This window comes from Artemia sp. Qi Xiang Cuo, chromosome 13, assembly GCF_049724085.1.
Source record: "Artemia sp. Qi Xiang Cuo chromosome 13, ASM4972408v1, whole genome shotgun sequence".
Classification (NCBI taxonomy): Eukaryota; Metazoa; Arthropoda; class Branchiopoda; order Anostraca; family Artemiidae; genus Artemia; species Artemia sp. Qi Xiang Cuo.
Genome location: NC_142806.1, coordinates 52,049,654 through 52,072,031, shown reverse-complemented (window position 1 = coordinate 52,072,031; position 22,378 = coordinate 52,049,654). Strand labels below are relative to the sequence as shown.

At 35.4% G+C, this 22,378-nt stretch overlaps 1 protein-coding gene and 1 pseudogene across 4 annotated transcripts in view; one reads left to right on the top strand and one right to left on the bottom strand.

The window, feature by feature from the left end:
- The window catches only part of LOC148945404 (CD109 antigen-like), a 135,106-nt gene that overhangs the window by 67,039 nt on the left and 45,689 nt on the right, over positions 1-22,378 (bottom strand). For all 4 annotated transcript variants that reach the window (XM_089099330.1, XM_089099331.1, XM_089099332.1 and 1 more), the window contains exons 5-6: positions 18,696-18,946; positions 3,022-3,180 (exon numbers count right to left, since the gene is read on the bottom strand). In XM_089099330.1, coding sequence (XP_088955456.1) covers positions 3,022-3,180; positions 18,696-18,946 — 410 coding nt within the window. The remainder of the gene's footprint in view (positions 1-3,021; positions 3,181-18,695; positions 18,947-22,378) is intronic.
- On the top strand, positions 12,508-14,280 carry LOC148945405 (methionine--tRNA ligase, mitochondrial-like; annotated as a pseudogene).

Genomic DNA, 22,378 nt, shown 5'->3' with positions numbered 1-22,378 from the left:
AAAAAATTTCTAGTCCTAATCGTAATGATCAATTTGGCATTGCAATTTAAACGACGTCCCCCCCCCCATCGATCTCGTGACTTTGTTTATATTTCCTATATATTTTTATGATTCCTATGAAATTCAACTACACTTAATTGTAACTTAATTCGTATTTTTGTACCCCCCCTCTCAAAAATACCTACAGCTTTCCAGAAAACCCAATTTGGTGTTTTTTTAAGTTTCAGTTCGAAGTTTAATCCTTTTTTGGTTGTTGTTTTTTTCTCGTTGTTGTTTTTTTTCCTAAGCGCCGATTCTGAAAATTTGGCACAAAATAGTGACTAAGAAGTCACTTCTTAAGAATTAAAAAGAAAATTAAAAAGAAGACACTTCTTAAGAATACTATAAAAATTACTAGACATAAAATCGTGCACAGTTAAACCATATTAACGGCTGTAAGTTTAAGAAGAAAGACAATTTTAATAATTTCAATTTTGATTTTATTAAATTTTTACAAAAGCAATTTTAATATTTTCACACTTAATTTTTTTGCACTATAAAACTTTTTACTTTCAACACTGGTATCTTCAATGGTTGTTGCTGTTGTGCAGTTAAAACTGGTGCAGTCAACAACAAGCAAATATTGGTCTTGTGTAAATATGAACCTATTTACTAAAGTAAACGATAGGTGCAAAAAGCATTACAAATAGAATATATAATTCGAATGGATACCCTGCATTAGCGATTTTTGGGTCCATCACTTTTTTTTTACTGAAAACTGTTTCATGGTACAGATTTTTTTTTACTAAAGTAATATTTAGAATTTCTAGGTTATTTCAGAGTTTTTTTTGTTGTGCCAGTTTTTTTGTACTTGTTTTTTTATTTTACTGAAAACTGTTTAATGTTAATGTTTTTTTTTTATTAAATGAATATTTAGAAGTCCTAGTTTATTTCAGAGTATTCCTTGTTGTGTCAGTTTTTTTGTCCTTGTTTTTTTTTTTTAATGAAAACTGTTTCATAGTAAAGATTTTTTGTTTCTTAATTAAAGGAATATTTAGGAGTCCTAGATTATTTCAGAGTATCCCTTGTTGCGTCAGTTTTTTTGTCCTTGTTTTTTGTTTTTTTTTTACTGAAAACTGTTTCATAGTAATTATTTTTCTTATTAAATTTATATTTATAATTAATAGGTTATTTAAGGGAATTCCTTGTTGTCATTTTTTTTTGTCCTTACTTATTTTTTTTTTTTTTTTTACTTAAAACTGTTTCATGGTAAAGATTTTTTTTTTTTTTATTAAAGGACTATTTAGAAGTCATAGGTTATTTAAGAGTTTCCCTTGTTGTGCCAGTTTATTTTGTCCTTTCTTTTTTGCTCGAAAAATATATTAGAAGTCCTAAAGCATAAAAACATTCAAGTCATTTAAGAATCATGATCATTTGATTCAAAAGAGATTTCGTAGTCTTTGATAACAAAAAACCACGAACTAAATGGCGCTGTCTTTAATCATCCTAGCCCCAGGATATTTTTTAAAGAATCCACTAGAATAATTTTTTTAAACTGGTCTGCATTAGCTGTGTGATAAGTTACACCTGTTAACGCAGGAGAGTGCAGGATAACTGACGCCATGTACAATCAATTCTTTGTACCCAAAAAATGTATGAAATTATATGGAGAGAACAAGAAGGGACATTAATTTTGAAATGTGGCCCACCTTTAGAAATTTGTAAATAAGCTAGGTTTGCATTGGAGTACACGTGGTTAATGTTGTTACTCGCTTAGCTGTCCATAGAGTTGCCGGATAAGTAGTTGTTGCTATATCGTAAAGATTACACATGGAAAAGTTAGTGTTAGGGCTATAGATAGGATAAGGCATGCTCAAACGCACAACAGGGCTTTCAGTCTTTAAAGGCTCAAGAGCAGATTTATCATCTATAAACTTTTCTCCAAGGATGATTTTGACTGCTCTTCCCTGGACTCCTTGCATCACCACGTATATATTTTATTCTACCAGCCTGAGGCCCCTATACAGGACATGCATATTCTAATAGAGGACGCATATATGTGAGAAATACCATTTTCGGCTAATTTACTGGGGTCCCCAAGCAGAACATTGAAATGAAAGAACGAAATGGACAGTTGCCTTTCTCAACTAACCCTTGAAGAACAACTCTAAAGCAGCAGTCCTTTAATGTCCCTTATTGAACTTATTTCAAAGTGACCTTTATTGTCAAAGAATATATCAACGGCCCCCCTCAATTTGGTTATTCTATATTTCATTATTAAAATTACTGTTTAATTTATTTGTTTGCATATGCCCTTCAAGACTTGATTAAGTGAAATACTTTCATCTGCCAACGTACAGAATTGAAGATGTAAGAAAGAAACTGAACAAAACCCCACTTAGGGCCCAGAAACGATCCAAATTTCAATTAGATGTGACATGTCCACCCTTATGACTGTTTCAAAGTTCCAAAATACATTTATGCGTGTTAGTGTTAATTTGTGTGCTAAGTTTGATTGAAGGCCTTTGCGTACTTGTTGTTATATAGTTTAAAAGAGTTTTATGGCCTGTTGATTAGCAGTTATTTCTTTTTTTAATTTTTACTCTTTGTATTGGGAGGAAATAAAAAGTTTGAATTGAATTGCAAATACATTTATACCTCTTTAGGGTGCTATAAGTGTGAAGACCTGGGACAAATAGCTTCACCTGTGAAAAAAGTGACAAATGTGCAGGTCGTACTCGTTGAGAAAATCACGAATAACTCATTGAGAGAATCCATATACACCTTGGAAATTACCTAAAACTGCGATGAAATGAGATGTGTCATAAGTAGAAAAGATGAATTGCTTCATTAAACTATTTACTCAAAACATAAGTTTCCTGAGATACATCTACTAGTCTTAGCAAGGCCGTATTTGAATTGCATAAGGGGTTGTATTAAATCAATAACAATATATCAATAATAATAGGGGAACATACCAAGAGTTCAGTGCCTTTTCGATCGTCTTATTGATCTATAAAACTCATCAGAAAACTACAGTACCTTAATTCGTTTGTCAAATCGAAAGTCACGTCCGCTTTACCATTGATTTGTATGACCTTCCTAATAGGTTCAGTGAAAAACGGTTGAATATATGACACTTTATACTCTGGGTAAGCAGCTACAGTAGCTTCACCACGAACTGGTTTCCCGTAGGTATACCTGAAATTTTAATGTAATAAATTAGTATTAAATAGATCGTAGTTAGAGCGGTAGCTGCAACCTAGTAAAAGACGAACACGTTCCATTGTAACAAAAACAATAGCCCCAAACTCCTAAAAATCGTGTCAGATCAAAACACAAAGTACACCCTTAAAAACGCCTTGTCCGAAAACCCCACAAAGGAAACTTACAGTCCCTTGGCTTAAACAACAAGGAGAACCCATTGGCTTGAAAAACAAGGAAAGTGGCTACGACAACAAAATTTTGCATCGGAAGCATTTTTTTTTCCCATTTCTCGTCCTACACAGCACGCTGGGCACCAGAACATCATAGAGAGCTGTTTAATGGCTCATTTTAGAGGAAAATACTAAATTTCGTTCACTTTTGTAATTAACGAAAAATAATACATAAAATAAATCATTTTTCACGAAAAACTGCATTTTCGTATAATACTAGAGTGACGAATATTATGGTAAAGAACAAACCCTAGCTCATAGTAACTGAAATATTAAATTAAATAATTGTCTTTGGACATACATTTTATGGTAAAAGCATGAAATTTGGCAGACATGTGCAGAAAAATATGGAGAATCAGACCGGGGTCAAAGCCAAATTTTCTGACGCGATTATCGCGCCGTTTTGTGTTTTCCGCGTGGGAAAAAATAGCTGACTTGCGGAGTGGAAAAAATTCTGATCAGAGGGTTCTTTCTGACTAGTTTGTCTCTCTTGATCTCAAGAATATGCTTACTTTTTTCGTCCATCTCCTGGTTACTGATTTATCACCATTTTCGTCACTACGTTCTATGAATTTCTGAGTAAATTCCGCTTTCTGACTTTGTGTTTTTCATCGTAATCGCATAGAAACTGGTGAAAATGGTACGGAAAATGTGAAGAATCGACCAAGTCGGAAATTCAAATTTGTCTCCGCGGTTTTGCGCTACTTTGCTTTTTTCCGCGCAAAGAAAAAAACGCGGATTTTGAGACTGAACGATGACCAAGTTTAACATCTCTTTTCTGACTAATTCAAGTCTGTCTATTCCCAAAATGCGGTTATTTTTGCAATCAGATTTTTGATTTAAGATTTACTAGTTTCATAATTACAGTTTCTATCCTATACTCTAAAAAGGACTCACGTCCTCCCTATAACATTCCAAAGGAGATCATATATTTGTTACTGTAATCAATTAATTACCGTTTCAGTTCTCCTTAATAAGCTTTCAGTAAAAAAAACATTTATTCAACTCAAACAGCTTGACTTAAGGAACTTGAAATGTAAGAAGCATGTTATTATGATTATAAAATGTAGAATACTAAACTACTTCAAGTACTTCAAAATAGTGAAAAAATCACATGGATCATAGGAATTAAGTGGCTAATTTCGACTTGTTGCATCATAAAGATTGCTAAAAAAAGAAAATGGAGGCTCTCATGGACAGGATACAGGTCGAAATTGGCTTCCGACAATTAAAGCTACAAAAAGTTCCGTACTGATTGTACTGAGTATCACAACCTTTGCACGGATAGAGATCTGTGCATTTAAGGGAAGCTTTTACACATTTGCACCTGCTTTTACACTTTGTTTTATATCCACATTTGAGCAATTCTTTGCAAATTCTCGCTGCCTAAGGAAGATTAATCCAGAAAGGCTCCCAGCTTCCGTCATGCTCCACCCAGTCGTATAAACCTGGATCCAGTGGGGAAGTTCCGGCAACACGATGATGCCCATATCTGGCCTGCAAGTAAGCACGTTTGGTATGCTGCCCAAGACCAGCCGCTGTTGGGGACAGTCTTTCTATTCCAGCTGTTTTTCGTGTGAAAAACTCCTTCGCAGACTATTCACTTCAGACAAGCCGCTTGATTTTCGGTAAAGAATGATGATGGATCGCTGGATGTCAGTAATGTGACAATCTAGGAGCGGGGCTCCTGATGTACTCAGAGTAACGAAAGTTGGAAGAATGGATTCCACAGCTTTCCAAGTCTTCCAAACACCATGCTTTCCATGAAAAGCAAAAGGAGATGTCGTATCGCATCCAGAGAAGGCTGCGAGACCTGTCAGGTCCTAGGCGATAAGTAATATCGTGAAAGGGCAGTATTTTCGTCTTTGTTCCATGCCCATATATGACAAACAGGTTTTCAGTCTGAAACTGCTGGAACAATGCTGTTACAATCACTACTACATCAGAATCCACAGTTCTGATGGCTATGAAGTTGTAGCCACACAGAGCCTGATGGAAGGCAAGGAGCAGAACATGAGTATAACCTTCTTCGCCGTTTTTAAGTATGACGCCATCTCGAAAAACGATATCGCGTGTTGAAATAACTGTGTCTCCAAGAGCATCCATTATAAAGATGTCTTGAAGTTCCTGGACTACCATAGTCGCCAAAATATGGAAGAGTCAATTCTTGTTTTAAGTTGATTTCAAAAAGTCATGCTAATTCATTAGAGGAATGGGGGTTCGATCTGTGATTTTCACGGCTTTAGACGAAGTTCCTCTGTGTTCACGCGTTTTTAAAACTGCTTCCTTCAAAGCAAAAATATCATAAGACATATTGTTTGAGCGCAAATTTTCAAGAAATTTGTCTGTGCGCGACTCAAATACCTCATATCACTTTTATACTTAAGTCAGAAAAGACTGTTAGTGACGAGGTGAAACTTTAAACAACATCAAAAAATCACAGAAGCGGCAAAAATATAGTCTTCTGAATATTGTGTGTCAATATGAAGACATTTATAAAAGAAACAGCACTTATTAAGGGTAAATTGTGCGTTACTTGTTCACATCTCATATGCTTTCTCTTTGAAAAGTACGTGCCACGTGGATTTTCTTCTTTTCTTTGTTAAACCCGCTAGTAATATGAAGTATTTCGAGTCGCGCTTTAAAACCTGCAAATGGTCCATTCAGTCAGATAAAAGCCATCACTTGCACATTAAGGTGAACCAGAGTTTGTAATGTAGAAGTATTGTAGAAGATTTAGCCATGAAAGATATCTTAATCGCATCTACTACCTCATTATACATAAAAGAGTACGACCCGCGAGAATGGACATGACTGTAATTCGGAAACTACTGATCTGATTTCAAAAGTGGGAATATGTTCACAATCAACAGACCCTAATCAACCACACACAACCCCTTAAACGTTCAAATCTTTCAGTTTCAAAAATACACAATTTTCCGCGTCGACAAACGCGCTCAGAAAATTTAGTTCTGCCCCCAGTCAGATTCTCCGTAATTTTCTACAAATGGATGTCGAGTTTCGTGCTTTTACCATAAAATGTACAAACGTTATGGAAATTGGCACTTATGTACCTAACTAATACCATTTTTTCATACGAAGATGCAATTTCTTGTCAAAAAAGGATTTCATTTTTAATATTTTGAAAATAGAACGTAGATATTACCTTAGACCTTAGTTACGCCTGTGCCTTCTGAGGCACCCAGGGTATCAAAAAGGAGCTACCAATCTTCCATCAGGTTTGTTGCAGCAATAATGTCCTCCCATTAAGGTAGAACGGAGGTGTGCAGGTTGCATAGATCCCTCTGGTAGGTCCGACGCAGTGTGTTTCTGGGTATTCCCCAGCTACGAGTTCCTGGTGGCTCTAAGTAAAAGTACGAGCTCCTAGTTCCTGTAGAGCGGATTTTGGGAGTCTCTGGTCAGCCATACGTAGGGCATGTCCCAATTATCTAAACCTTCCAACTCTGATGATGACGGTTACTAGAGGTTGTTGCAGTCATTTCACGGATAGACTGGTTTGTCATCTTCTGTGAACAGACATGTTCAATGTTCTACGAATACACGAGTTTTCAAAAGCCAGGACTCTTTTCTCTTGTTCTTGATTCAGCTGCCATGTTTCTGCTGGGTAGGATAGCATTGCTGTTTAAAAGGCGTTGCTTCAGGCGCAGATAAAATCTCTGAGATCTCCATACTTTACGTAGTTTGTTGAAAGCACCATTTGCCTGTCCTATTCTGGTGAGTACTTCTTTCACTGTGGAGCCAGTGTTCTCGACGATACTTGCTAGGTATTTGAACTGGACAACGTGTACAACATCTTAGTTGCCACATTTAATGGAGAGAGGAGAGTCACTAGTCGTCATGTATTTGGTTGTCTGAGCATTCACACGTAGGCCAAGCTGGTTTGCCTTTTCCGTGATCTCGTCTAGTAATTCCTACAGCCACTTTTTGCTTGACGAAGCACTGCTACGTCGTCTGCAAAGTCAATATCATTGACCTGGACTTCAGGGCCCCTTGTCTCAAACCCCTTGTCTCAGTGTCCCGCAGGATGTAATCAACCATTATCACAAAAATAAAATGGTGTTAGAACACACTCCTGTTTTGCTCCTGACAAAATCCACAAGAAACGCGTTTGGCCCTCTTGTGTTTTGACGCAATATTCGCTATCCTCATACACAGCGGTAATAAACGTCACTAGTTTCTCAGGGATTTCATAATGGATGAGAATCTTCCATATGTTTTCATGATCTACGGAGTCGAAACCCTTCTCGAAGTTCTCTGTGACAAAAATTTTCTTTAATTTCATTGGTTTATCTATGAAATATATTGTGCTCTAATTTTCTTGACATATTTTCGCAAGTCAGTCACGTTATATCTTACCTATAATGACTCAGGGCCCCTAAAATTTTCTATAAAAAAAAAAAAAAAAAAAAATTCGACCCGTGCCCTAACTAAGATGGATAGTATCCAAAACAAGATATTATCAGCACAGCACAAGCGTCTAATTATATGAAATATTTTATCTTAGCGCAGATTATAATTATTTTAGGCCTACACATTGCTCATTAATGTTTTTCTTAACCAATAGCCAACTATTGGTAACTATAACCAAACAACCTATTGGTACGTTTATATGTAGAATTTCACGGCGGATGTGAAATTATATCTCAATAATAATACGTAAAATTTCAAAACCATTTGATCATGATACATGGATTCAAACTCTTTCTATGTACAGTGGTGACTAAGTAAAACTCACAAGAAATTCCCTATTAATTTGAAGATGTTTCTCGCTTAACGGATTCTAATATGACTTCAATATCATATTTATTTATTTAGTGCTGGAGGGTTTGTTCAAACGAAAGCCTTCTAAAAAGATATTGATGTCAGTTCTTCATTATGCTTTTATTCGTTGCCAAGCATCAACTGGAATCTACGCGGGCAAGCTTGGAATCCTTCATCTAATGACCTTATTCGAAAGGCGAATATGATGCACCAGTGTTGACTCGAAATTACAGATAATACAAGAGAAAAACACGGGGAAACAAAGAAGAACACCTCTGCATTTCAGCCGTTAAACCCGGAACCCCATGAGAGCGTCTAAGTCTAGAAATAGGGAGGGCATTAGAAGACGAGTGGGTAGAGAGGTCTCCACTCGTCCTTGTTGTATCTTGTTCCCCCATTGTAGTATTGTTTGCGTAAAACCGTGTGGTTATGACGCTGCAACGTGCGTTTCTTATACAGCACGGACAGGCATGAAAAATATTGTAAAAGTAGACCTCAAACTTAATAATTTAGGGTAAATTATGTTTATTTAATATCGATATTTCCGTTCTCAAAACAAATTTGAAGACATCTCTATTTTAAATTTTTAGATTTTTGTTGAGAGTACTAATATTAGTGTATTTATTTAATTCTGTCTCATAGCTAAGAAATTATAACCCAATTAATGCGTGAATTATTGTATGTGTATTTACTTCAAAGAGCATATGATTCTGCCTCGCTATTTTTATTACAGGAAGTAAATGGCAAATTGGTTATTGAGGATTACAATGAGCTGCCCAGTACAGATACGACCCAGTAGCATCTATTTTCATCATATCTCAACCAACGAAGAGTACTCACCATAACTCAAGGCGAGTTCCATCCCAGCTTCGTCTACGAAAACAACAGTTACCTTCGATCGTCGTTTCTTCGACTATGAACCATATTATGTATCAGGTAAAACTATATTTGAACCTGAGTATCAAGTGCTTTAACGAACTATATAATCACTTAAATGCCGAGAACTCCATCGACCAGCACACGATAGACGATATTTGAAGTTAAATGACACTTAAAGACATTTGAAGATATTTGAAGCAGAAAGTAAAGACAATTTGAACTTTAACTCTGAGAACACCAACGAGAAGTACAAGATAAGCGATATTCAACGATATTTGAAGTTAAAAGATACTTAAAGACATTTGAAGATATTTGAAGCTGAAGTTAAAGACAATTTGAACATTAACTCTGAGAACCCCATCGATCAGCACACGATATTTAACGATAGTTAAAGTTGAATGATATTTGAAGATGTTTGAAGATGAATTTAAAGACAATATATTAAAACAATCACCATAGTATCACGACAACCCGTTTCAAAAGGCACAAATGAACAATTTTACGCAAGAATACATTCTCTATGTACCTCAAAAATCCTAAAAATGACATGCTGAGAAAAAAAAAACACCAACACCTGTAGTTGGAAGGATCATTTCTCAGTTGACTATTAGAACGATATTTAACAGTCATTTCCCAGTTGACTTTTAGGGAAAACTTACCGTGCAAAGACAACTAGACTCGAACTGTTCCATGAAGAAACCATAACGTAAGTGCTTCGAAATTTTTGCCAGGACAAAAGGATTGAAGGACAGTAATTTACAACAGAAGGGTGTAGTACACTAAGGACACGAAAGCTGATGAATAGATGTGAAGCTACATGTGTTACTTCCTAATAGCGTTGACAATTCAAAAATCCCAATAGTGAAAGTGTTTTAATGTTATCAGTGAATATGATGAACCCAATATTGTATGTTATAAATCATTCATGTATGTACCAAAATTAGAATTGGTTGTACTATTATCATGTTATTCATTTAACGTAGTGTAGATAGTATGTAGCAGGTCATATAGACAGCAAAATAAAAAAAAAACTAATGTAAAAGTAGAATAGTCCCAACCTTATTGGAAATGTAAAAGTAATCAGTGTTAGATATAGAAAAAAAAAAAAAAAATCTTTAATATAGTAGCAAACCTAGAACCAAAAATAATCTTAGTCCGGTAGATGAATTTTAGATAGGGATGTAGAATAAAATAAGAAAGATAATTGAAAATTGTTAAGCACTCCTAATGAGCAGCTACTAATGACCGGACGTCATTACTTGATGGGAAGGGTGATGTGCACCAGTAGTAGAATACCATATATTTAAAATACAAGATTCTTTTCTTCTAAAGATGATTCGGGCAGAAATAAAACGTCCCCTAATTGAGTTCAAATACCACTTTCAAGAGTCTAAATTTTTAATCAGCAAAAAGAGAAATTGCATTTCTAGCTCCAGTCAGACAACGACGCTGGTCGTTCGAATTTCGCTAAGATAATTAGTAGCAAAAAATTGCTACGTACGATATTTCTAAGGACGTTTAAACGGCAAAAAAACTGTGTCAACGCCGGAATCATCTGAAAAATCTTAAAGAGATTATTGGGCGAGGATTTACGTCCTTGGGGCACATGAGCAAATGGCAAGCAGTCCTTACAGCACAGGACAATAGAACTGCATTTGGGAGTGGGGTAAATTAGTTTTTTAATTTGAATATGAATTGAGATTTAAAACGGTGAATACTGCAAATAATCTCGGACACTATTATTGTCATTGAATTAACCCGTTGCTGTACGACCAAGCATGTAAGTTCAATAAATCTATTGTCTTTTTATTGGTGTTTGTTTCATTTGTATGTCTACGTCTAGTCCAATACTGGATAACTAGTTCGCAAGTCTCCAAGGTAAGCGTTCCCTAAGGACTCGGATCTCCAGATAGCTCGAGAAGAAGAGGCCACATTTATATGCCTACATATTAAATTTTCTCTCATTAATTGAGAGCGGCGCTAGCCTAGTCGACACAATCCCCAGCGCTAGAAGCGGCGCTATCGGAGAAATCTCTATCGCCACGAGCAAATCTTTTCCATTACTACAAATATAATTCTTCCATCGCTACAAAAGATCATATAAATCTTGAAACGCCACTCTCAGCGATTTGGTCATGTAGATATAGTTATATAAAATGAGATAATCGTTAGGGCTTTAACCACAAATCTGTCTTCTGAATTGAAATTAGAAAAATTCTAAAATAAATTAGTTTGATTTCAGCTCCCAGTTAAAAATCTCTAAAGTTATTATATAAATTGCAGAAATATTTATAGTGTCTTAGCAACAGCACTTTTCGAATTGAAATTTCTAACATACTTGAAAATGTTTAAATTAATTTTATTTTGTTACGGTTCAAAGTTTAGAATCTCTTAGGTTATTATGTAAATTACATAAATACTTATGGTGTCTAGGCAACAATTCTACATTTTTTATTGAAACTAGGAATATACCTGAAAATTTTAAAATAAGTTTATTTTATTTTAGTTTTTAAGTTACTCGATAAACGAGTTATCCGGGTTGCAGCGGTAGCTAGCAGCCAAGTAAGAGACAATCACGTCCAATATTAAGAATTTAGTAACCCATAACTTCTAACAATAGAGTCAGATCAAAACAAAAATTACACTATTAGAACCGTCTTGTCTGAAACCCCTATTTAAGAAACTTTCTGTCCCTTGGCTTGAACAGCAAGAGAGTTATACTGGCTTGAAAATCAAGAAAAGTGGCAGCTAGTACAGCATTCTGCCTAAACAGCATCTTTTTTTCTCTTTTCTTTTCCACAGATAGCTTGGCACTTGAACATCGTAGAGTTGCTCAATGGCTCATCTTAAAGTAAATAACTAGATATAGTGCCATTTGTAATTAAAAAAAAAATTAAATAGAATTAATTTTTCCACTAAAAACTGCATTTTTATAGTCAATCTTGATGAATGTCAGCTATCATGACCGCTAGGTAAAAGCACGTAGGTTTACCATTGTACCGTCGTAGTTAAGATTACAGTATTTATATTATGACAAAGCAAAAGGTAGCTAATTTGCTTGAAGTGAAGGAAATCCATTGGCTTGAAAAACAAGAAAAGTTGCTTGAACTACCATATTCTGTATCGAGAGCATCCTTTTTCCGTTTTTTTTTTCACTCAGATATCTGGGCACTGGAAGATACGTACTTTTGTAATAAAAATAAAAACATTTAAAACAAAACCATTGTTTTACAGAGAACTGCATTTTCATATACCAGACAATTAATGTCGTCATAGATTCATTAGAACTATGACGAGAATAGAAAAATGCATATTATGACGTTACCTCAGATGAAAAGGGTTATATTTCTGACGTCATAATACAAGAAGTAATGACGTCAACATATAATATAAATAAATGCAGTTTCTAGAACATTAGTTAAAAAGAATAATGTCATTGACTCTGATTTATTTCATTGGATACGCTATTAAAAAGTACAGAGAATACAAAAGCGAGAGAACTTTAAGAGATAAGATGCAGTCTCTGGCCAAGGTGGATATAGATCAAAGATACTATGTCACTACGCCAATTTTTTACGCGTCTGGAGCACCTCATGTGGGCCATTTATACACTCTAACTCTGACGGATGCAATAGCTCGCTACCAGAAAACTAAAAAGAAACATGTTGTATCTACAACTGGGACAGACGAGCATGGACCAAAAATTCAACAAGTGGCACTCAAAAATAATGAGGACCCTAAAAACTACTGTGACAAGTTTTCACAACAATTTAAGAATGCAATACGCTTTTCTGAATGTGATTTTGATGTATTCACTCGGACAATGAAAAAACGACATGAAAAAAATGTCCAGAAAATTTGGACAATACTAGAACAAAAAGGGCACATATATAAAGGCTATTACGAAGGATGGTATTGTCAATCTGATGAAACATTTTTATCAGAAAGACAAACCAAAGAAGTTCCTGGACCCGATGGGTCCAGGATAAGAGTATCATCTGATTCTGGAAAACCAGTACACCGTCACTCTGAAGAGACGTATAAATTTCGACTGTCTACTTTTAAAGGAGATTTTTTAACCTGGCTTAAAAATGAATCAGTAGTGACTCCAGTCAGCAGTAAAGATGATCTTATTGCTTGGTTGACAAAAGAAGAACTTCAAGATTTGTCCATCTCTCGACCAAGAGACAGAGTAAAATGGGGCATTAAAGTCCCAAGTGATCCAACCCATACCATTTATGTGTGGTTGGATGCACTATGCAGCTATTTAACTGCAGCTGGTTATGGAGATGAGCCTTATGTTTGGCCAACCAATCTCCACGTAATGGGCCAAGAAATTAAAAAGTGTCACATGGTCTATTGGCCAGCCTTTCTTAGTGCCGCTGGTTTTGAGCCACCTAAGCAACCACTAGTCCACCGCCATTGGCTTGCAAAAAATGGCAAAAAAGACGAAAATATGTCAAAGTCCACTGGTAACGTTGTCACTGTTGTGGAAGCTGCTGAAGAAGCGTCACCAACTGCCTTACGTTGGTTCTTGTTAAGAAAAGGCGTTCTTCAGTATGATAAAAGTTTTAGTATAAAAGAGGCAAAAAAGTTGCCAACCACGATTTGGCAAATGATCTAGGAAACCTGGTCCAACGTTGCTGTGGTCCAAGAATTAACGTTGATCAAATTTGTCCACCTATTTCTGAAGCTGGCTTTCGTGCACTTGGAAAAGAAGGTGAAGACCTTTATGATAGCCTAGTTCAGCTACCTGACAAAGTTCCCAAATATTTTGATAATTTCAATTTTTCTGACGGGCTAGAATCGATTTTTCTGACGGTGAAATGTGCCAACATCGTTATGACGTCAAAAGAGCCATGGGTACTAAAAAAACAAAATAAAATAGATGAAGTGTACCTTGTTCTAGGGGCTTGTATTGAAACACTAAGAGTTGCTGGAATAATGATCCAGCCAATTGTTCCATCGCTATCAAGCAAGCTACTCGATCGGTTGAATATAGCTGCTTGTAAAAGAACATGGAATCGTGCTGTTTTTAGTGAACAAGTAGAAAAGCGACCACTTGGTGCGGATCAGTCAATATTGTTTCACAGAATAGTGTGAAGCTCAGCCAAGTACCACTGCCACAAATAAGCCAAATGTTGCTGCAAATGGACGAAAGAAAGGAAGAAAATACACAAAAAATGAAAAGCGTTATACATAAATGACTATTCTCTTACATTGCTAATAGCTAATCTAGCAAACATTGATGTTCAATATATTGGGCACATGAGTTCCAAATAGCCGTATTGCATTGCCACTTACTTAACTAAAGCAGAGAATGTCGAGGTAGAAGCCATCCAGGAAGAAGTTAATAGTGCATGCAAGAGTCTTGGTCAACAACCAATGTCCTATTTGTTAAAGTCCGTAAAAAACATGTCAAGTTGAAGCAGTTAATGTAGATAGGAATTTTGCCATGGTTGCAGCAGTAGCTGCAATCTAGTAAAAGACAAACACGCACCATAATAACAAAATAATGGCCCAGAAACCGCTAAAAATGGTGACAGATCGAAACACGAAGAACACCACTGGAACTAATTGGACGAAAACCCTGGAAATGAAAATTAGAGGCCCTCGACTTGAGCAACAAGAAAAATCCATTTGCTTGAAAAACAACGAAAGTGGTTGTAACCACAAAATTCTGCTTCGGATACATCTTTTTTTTCGTCTCTCATTTTCCGCAGCTTGCTGGGCACTGGAATATCAGAGAGCTGTTTAATGGCTCATTTTAAAGGAAATTCCTACATATACTCGCTTTTAAAATTAACAAAACATAATATTTAAAAGCAAATCAATTTTTTACAAAAACTGCATTTTCATATACAAAATGTTGGTATACTTTGAAGTGTCCGGTGACACTGTAGTTTGTTGTTCACTTACAGATAAGAACCAACTCTAGCCCATAGTAACTGAATATATTAAATAAATCACCATGTTCATGACGATGCATGACGGCTGCAGTGGTAGTTGAAACCTAGTAAAAGACGAACACGTTCCACAGTAACAAAAAATAGACCGAGCCCCCTAAAAATGGTGTCAGATCGAAACACGTTTAAAACCAATGGAACTACATGGGCCTAAAACCATATATCGTAAATTTACAGTCATTTGACTTGAGAAAAAGTAAAAATCCATTGGCTTGAAAATTAAGAAAAGCGGCTGTAACCACAAAATTCTGCTTCGGAAACATTTTTTTTCCGTTTCTTTTTCTCCGCAGCTAGCTGGGCACTAGAATATCATAGAGAGCTGTTCAATGGATCATTTTAAAGGAAATTCCTACATATTTTCGCTTTTAAAATACAAAACATAATATATAAAATAAAATCAATTTTTTTTACCAAAAACAGCATTTTCGTATACAAGATGATGGTATACTTTAAAGGGTGTCTTGGGTGACAACGTAGTTGCTTCTTTAGTTATAGTAATTAAGTGATAAATAATAAATGGGGAACAAATAAAGCAATGACGTTCACCACCCATTTACTTGACCTTATTATCCGATAGCCATTATCCGTAAAGAAAACAAAAGTTACTCCAAATCTTCAAAACAACTTAATTAACTTAAATAATTAAGTTATAATTTAGTTGCTCCAAATAACTTAATTAACTTAAAGCAATTAGGTTTGAGTTAATTAGTAAATTAGATAAGTAAGGCAATTAGTTTATTAAGTTAATAGAAATTAATTAAGTATCATAATTACTAAAATAGCAATAGTTATAAATTAATAGTAATACAATTAAAACATGAATAAATAAAACAAATGCAACATAACACATTTATGTGTACTATATAGTTAGTACATTACTATATAGTTCACCACTATATTCTATAAAATATAAATATTTTGGCGATCACAGTTGTTGCCACCACGATATTAATATTTTTTGGTCGCTTCTGATGATAACCTGTCCCTTGTGGAGTAGCTTGTGTTTTCTATGCGGATCGGATAATCGGTAATGAGCGTCGTTGCTTTGTTTATTCACCAGTATTCCCGTCCATTCTAGGCCTCTTCTTCTAGGCCATTCTAGGCCTCATTCTTCTTCTAGGCCTCTTCCTTTCTTTCTTGTTAAGTGTCTGTCACACTATGTCTCCAATTTATAGATTGTCTCCAATTATAGATTATGTCTCCAATTATAGATTATATAACTATGTCTCCAATTATAGATTAAAAAGATCAACTTTTTAATTGAATACATCAGTAACTAAGCTTTCGGAAATCAAGGTACTTAAACCAGAGCTTAAAACCAACTGAGTCACACCAGTGATAACTCGTCCTCCATCCTTCTCTGCATAACGCTACTACTTTAGCAACCTCCTAAGAAATCACTAAAGAGTTTTGTCTTTATTCACCTCATCCAGGGCACTGGCCTTTCTCTTCGCCCCTTGCAGGATAGTCGGAGTAGTTATTCGATACAAAGGTATCTCCATCCTGAGACCATATTCCTTGATATAGAAAAAAATACACCTTTGCTACCAAAATAACATTCTAAAGTCTTGCCACCCGGAAAATCGTATCTGCCTCCGCTAAAAATTCACCAAGCAAAGAAGTCATAAACACCACAATACTTAGACAAATATGTATCATAAAGAAGCCAAAATTTAAATCATAGCCATCTTTTTTGTCAAAAATCAAATATAATTCAAAAAATACGCGAAAACTTCTTGATTAATTTTTCTCTAAGAGTCTTCTTGATTAATTTTTCTCTTCAAATACAATGGATTAATTTTTCTATTCTTCAATATAATCTCCGTCAAGGTCGGTGCACTTCTTCAGGCGGTATTTCCGTTTAGATCATTTCTAAAGAAATCTCGCAACTGCTGTAAGTTATATTTTTGCTGCATGTTTGCTTCATCAGTGCAATTAGAATTATCACCTTTAACTGTTCTTTGGTCTTGGTTAATAAGAAAGAGTCAGATGAGACCGTCCTAGCCGAGTGGATTGGTGCGCTGGTTTTAGGATCTTTTGTCTGAGGGGAAAGGGTTCGAATCCTAGTGTACCCAATTATTTGATTTGGGACGCTGGTCAGTGGCGTAACTCTGTAAGCTCAGCCAGAGTCGACGCAGCTCTAAATGGGTACCTGAAAAAAATCTGGGGAGTGTAAACGGGAAGGGTGTTCGAAAGCACAGGATGGTTGGCCACAACCCCTCATTGCACTTCCTGGCTGAAGGCCAAGAAACGGAGATCAGCACCGCCGGTAGAGACTCTAAAGTCCAATGCCGTATTCTTTACCCTTTTTTTAGACGAGACTGGGTTAGGGCTAAAGGTGAATGTAGCAGCAATTCCCACTGAAATTCTCTCAAAACTTCTTTTGCAACGGGTAAAGAATGGACTGGGGCGTAGTCTCAATGAAAAAGAATTCCATGATAGAGCTTACCTGGACGGTTTTTAGCCAATTCGGCTCACGATTTCCTCAATACTTCTACATAATAGGCTTCTGTCACATTTTTTCAACCTTTTAAAAAGTTTACAAGTACAACTCCTTCAGAATCTTAGAAAACAATTGCCATTACCTTGTCGAAAGACCTCTCAAATTTGAATTCGATTGGCTCAAATGATCCGCGTGGAAGGCATTGTTCATTGTTCGCTTCAGTCTCAGCATAAATTGCAGCTGATAATCACTTCTAAGATTTAACTGATCAGGACACGACACTTTTGGGACATATCTCACCGAAAGTTTCCTGAGGCCTAAATGGTAATGCAGAACTGAACAAGCTGAATCATCCAATATACCCATAGTCTGAGGTATCTGATAAACTGTTAACCTCCTATCTTTGTCGACTAGACTCCTGACAGCACCAACGTTTTCAAAAATTTTCGAGGTTGTTGATCTTCCACAACCCTTATCTTCACCAGCCTCTCTACCATCCTGAAATCTTTCAATGCGTTTATGAACGTAAACTATCTTCGAAGCATGAGCCCCATAAACCTTACGCCAATGCTTGCAGAAACTCCAGGCTAAAGACTGGTCTTTAGCCCCATCACTTTAGTCTTTAGCCCAGGCTAAAGACTACCTTTTATCCCCCATCACCTCAAAGCTTCATTTCCAGGCAAACACTGTTACTACCAATCGTTAAATAGCCAAAGTTTTTTCCGACTGACTTTCCCTTTCCGGTTCTGGTTGGCAGTCGTGTTAGCCAAATACAAAATTGGCTATTTAAAACAGTCCACTATTTAAAACAAATAAACAGTCTATTAGGGGGGGGGGGTCAAATACCACCCAGCTTCCTTGAATTTGCCCTTACTACTACTAAAAACTCGGCACAGTGTTAAGAGGCCTAAGTCAGACACTACTGTAAACACTCATCCTCCATCACCCTCAGTTCAAAAGTCTTGCTTTGGCCAACCCCGAGAAATCGACTACATCCAGGGCATATGAGTGGCACTTTTAACTTACACCTATTCAGTAAACTAAAACCAAATGCACCATAAACAGCAGCGTTTGGTGTATCAACGCCAAGTTTCAACCCTAAAATTATTCTTTGACAATTTTTTTTGAAAAGTCTACCATTGATTCCTCACTATTCTTTAGTACTATTAAGGTGACGACACATATGAAAACAATAGAAAAATTACATACTTAGCCTTTACTGAAGCAACAACTTTAGAATCCTTAAAGGTAGCAAATGGGGGCAGATCAATCGAAACTTCAAACTTAGGGAGGACATATTCAGCAACTTCGAAATTCCTTGAAAATCGCTGTCCTGAGGCAATAACTGTGATGGTCCAATCACCGTAAACCGGCTTATCAGAGAGTTGCAGTTCACCCGAAAACACGCCTTTTGTTGTTAATACACGACTCCATTGTTTTATTCTATTATCTTTTCCGTCCTTAAACGAAAATCAACCAATGAATAAATAGCAGTATGGGTACAATTCATAGAATTTTAATAAAAAAATTAACACTCAATTTAACAACAAGTTCACTAAAGCAGAAAAAAAATGCTTAAAAAAGCGGCCAGTTGGAGATCATTCGTGACAATTTATCTTATTAATTAAAAAAAAAAGAAACAAATACAGAGGGTAACAAAAATAATAATAAAAAAGGGGAAAAAGAAAAAAAAGACAAAGAGAGGAAAACACTATATAGAAATATACTATTACTACTACTAACAACTCACTGTAGAACCAAGCCTCCCAAGGCCAACACAGCTACACACGCTCCTCCTCCATCCCAAATTATTCAGTCTCCCTCTTTCAGGCAGTTCCAGTTTCCCCACACCTTTCCTTACGAACTCCTTTCGTCCCCTTCGGGGACCCATCATCTCACCCCATTGGTGCTAGAGTGAGTTGTTAGCAGTGGTATAGTAGTATTTTTATAGTTTTGGTGGCGGGATGGGAGCAAATACTCCTCTCGTTTTACGTACGTGCTCGCCTTGCTCAGATTTCTAAGAGGGTGAGCACAAGGATTTTAACCATTATTAAACAAAAATGGTTGTTAAAACAATGTATTTTGAATGTCAAATGCTGTTCAAGATCATGCCCTATCCTGCCACCATGAACAATTGAACCCTGTACTGAGCTCTGTGGATATGGGCACCCTCCGGGTGAAGACTGTTGTACAAACGGATGTGACCATATATGTCGACACCTTAGACCAGTTCTAGGATATGGAGATCAATGTCCCAAAGACTCCATAGGTAAAAATGGTTAGTCTTTGCTTTGCTCTGTCTAAGCAGTACCAAAGAACCTTCGTGAACTTTTAGTCAAAAAACCTCCTTTTCGTTAGGCTGACAAAAATAATCTTTGGCAATCTTTCATCCGCAGAACGTTTCCTAGCCATCTTAACCCATCCACATTTCCTGAACGTTTCCTAGCCTTAAAAATAATATATAAAAAAAATCCAGTGATAAAAAAAATGTTATCTCATAAAAAAAACCTTCTTTAGTTTAAGAATAAAAAACCTCATCTTCGGAAATCTGTCATCTTTCATCCGCAGAACGTTTCCTAGCCATCTTAACCCATCCACATTTCCTGAACGTTTCCTAGCCTTAAAAATAATATATAAAAAAAATCCAGTGATAAAAAAAATGTTAAGTCATAAAAAAAACCTTCTTTAGTTTCAGAAAAAAAAACCTCATCTTCGCAAATCTGTCATCTTTCATCCGCAGAACGTTTCCTAGCCATATTAACCCAACCACATTTCCTGAACGTTTCCTAGCCATAAAAATAATACATAAAAAAAATCCATTGATAAAAAAAAATGTAATCTCAGAAAAAAAACTTCTTTATTTTAAAAAAAAAAACCTCATCTTCGGAAATCTGTCATATTTCATCCGCAGACCGTTTCCTAGCCATATTAACCCATCCACATTTCCTGAAAGTTTCCTATCAATAAAAATAATATAAAAAAAAAATCCAGTGATAAAAGAAAATTTAATCTCAGAAAAAAAACTTCTTTAGTTTCATAAAAAAAAACCTCATCTTCGGAAATCTGTCATCTTTCATCCGCAGAACGTTTCCTAGCCATCTTAACCCATCCACATTTCCTGAACGTTTCCTAGCCATAAAAATAATATATAAAAAAAATCCAGTTATAAAAAAATTTTAATCTCATAAAAAAAACTTCTTTAGTTTCAGAAAAAAAAAACCTCATCTTTGGAAATCTGTCGTCTTTCATCCGCAGAACGTTTCCTAGCCATCTTAACCCATCCACATTTCCTGAACGTTTCCTAGCCATAAAAATAATATAAAAAAAAATCCAGTTATAAAAAAAATGTAATCTCATAAAAAAAACTTCTTTAGTTTCATAAAAAAAAACCTCATCTTCGGAAATCTGTCATCTTTCATCCGCAGAACGTTTCCTAGCAATCTTAACCCATCCACATTTTCTGAACGTTTCCTAGCCATAAAAATAATATATAAAAAAATATCCAGTGATAAAAAAAATGTAATCTCAGAAAAAAAACTTCTTTAGCTTCAGAAAAAAAACCTCATCTTCGGAAATCTGTCATCTTTCATCCGCAGAACGTTTCCTAGCCATATTAACCCATCCACATTTCCTGAACGTTTCCTAGCCATAAAAATAATATATAAAAAAATATCCAGTGATAAAAAAAAATGTAATCTCAGAAAAAAAACTTCTTTAGCTTCAAAAAAAAAACCTCATATTAGGAAATCTTTCATCTTTCATACGCATAACGTTTCTAGCCATCTTAACCCATCAACATTTTCTGAACTTTTCCTAGCAATAAAAATAATACAAAAAAAAAATCCAGTGATAAAAAAAAATGTAAACTCACAAAAAAAACTTCTTTAGTTTCAGAAAAAAAAACCTCATCTTCGGAAATCTGTCATCTTTCATCCGCAGAACGTTTCCTAGCCATATTAACCCATCCACATTTTCTGAACGTTTCCTAGCCATAAAAATAATATATAAAAAAAATCCAGTGATAAAAAAAATGTAAACTCAGAAAAAAACCTTCTTTAGTTTCAGAAAAAAAACCTCATCTTCGTAAATCTGTCATCTTTCATCCGCAGAACGTTTCCTAGCCATATTAACCCATCCACATTTCCTGAACGTTTCCTAGCCATAAAAATAATAAATAAAAAAAATCAAGTGATAAAAAAAAATGTAATCTCAGAAAAAAAACTTCTTTAGTTTCAGAAAAAAAAAACCTCATCTTCGGAAATCTGTCATCTTTCATCCGCAGAACGTTTCCTAGCCATCTTAACAGATCCACATTTCCTGAACGTTTCCTAGCCATAAAAATAATATATAAAAAAATCCAGTGATAAAAAAAAATGTAATCTCAGAAAAAAAACCTTCTTTAGTTTCAGAAAAAAAAACCTCATCTTCGGAAATCTGTCATCTTTCATCCGCAGAACGTTTCCTAGCCATCTTAACCCATCCACATTTCCTGAATGTTTCCTCGCCTTAAAAATAATATATAAAAAAAATCCAGTGATAAAAAAAATGTCAATCTCAGAAAAAAAACCTTCTTTAGTTTCAGAAAAAAAAACCTCATCTTCGTAAATCTGTCATCTTTCATCCGCAGAACGTTTCCTAGCCATCTTAACCCATCCACATTTCCTGAACGTTTCCTAGCCATAAAAATAATATATAAAAAAAATCCAGTGATAAAAAAAAATGTAATCTCAGAAAAAAAACTTCTTTAGTTTCAAAAAAAACAAACTCATCTTCGGAAATCTGTCATCTTTCATCCGCAGAACGTTTCCTAGCCATATTAACCCATCCACATTTCCTGAACGTTTCCTAGCAATAAAAATAATACATAAAAAAAATCCAGTTATAAAAAAAAA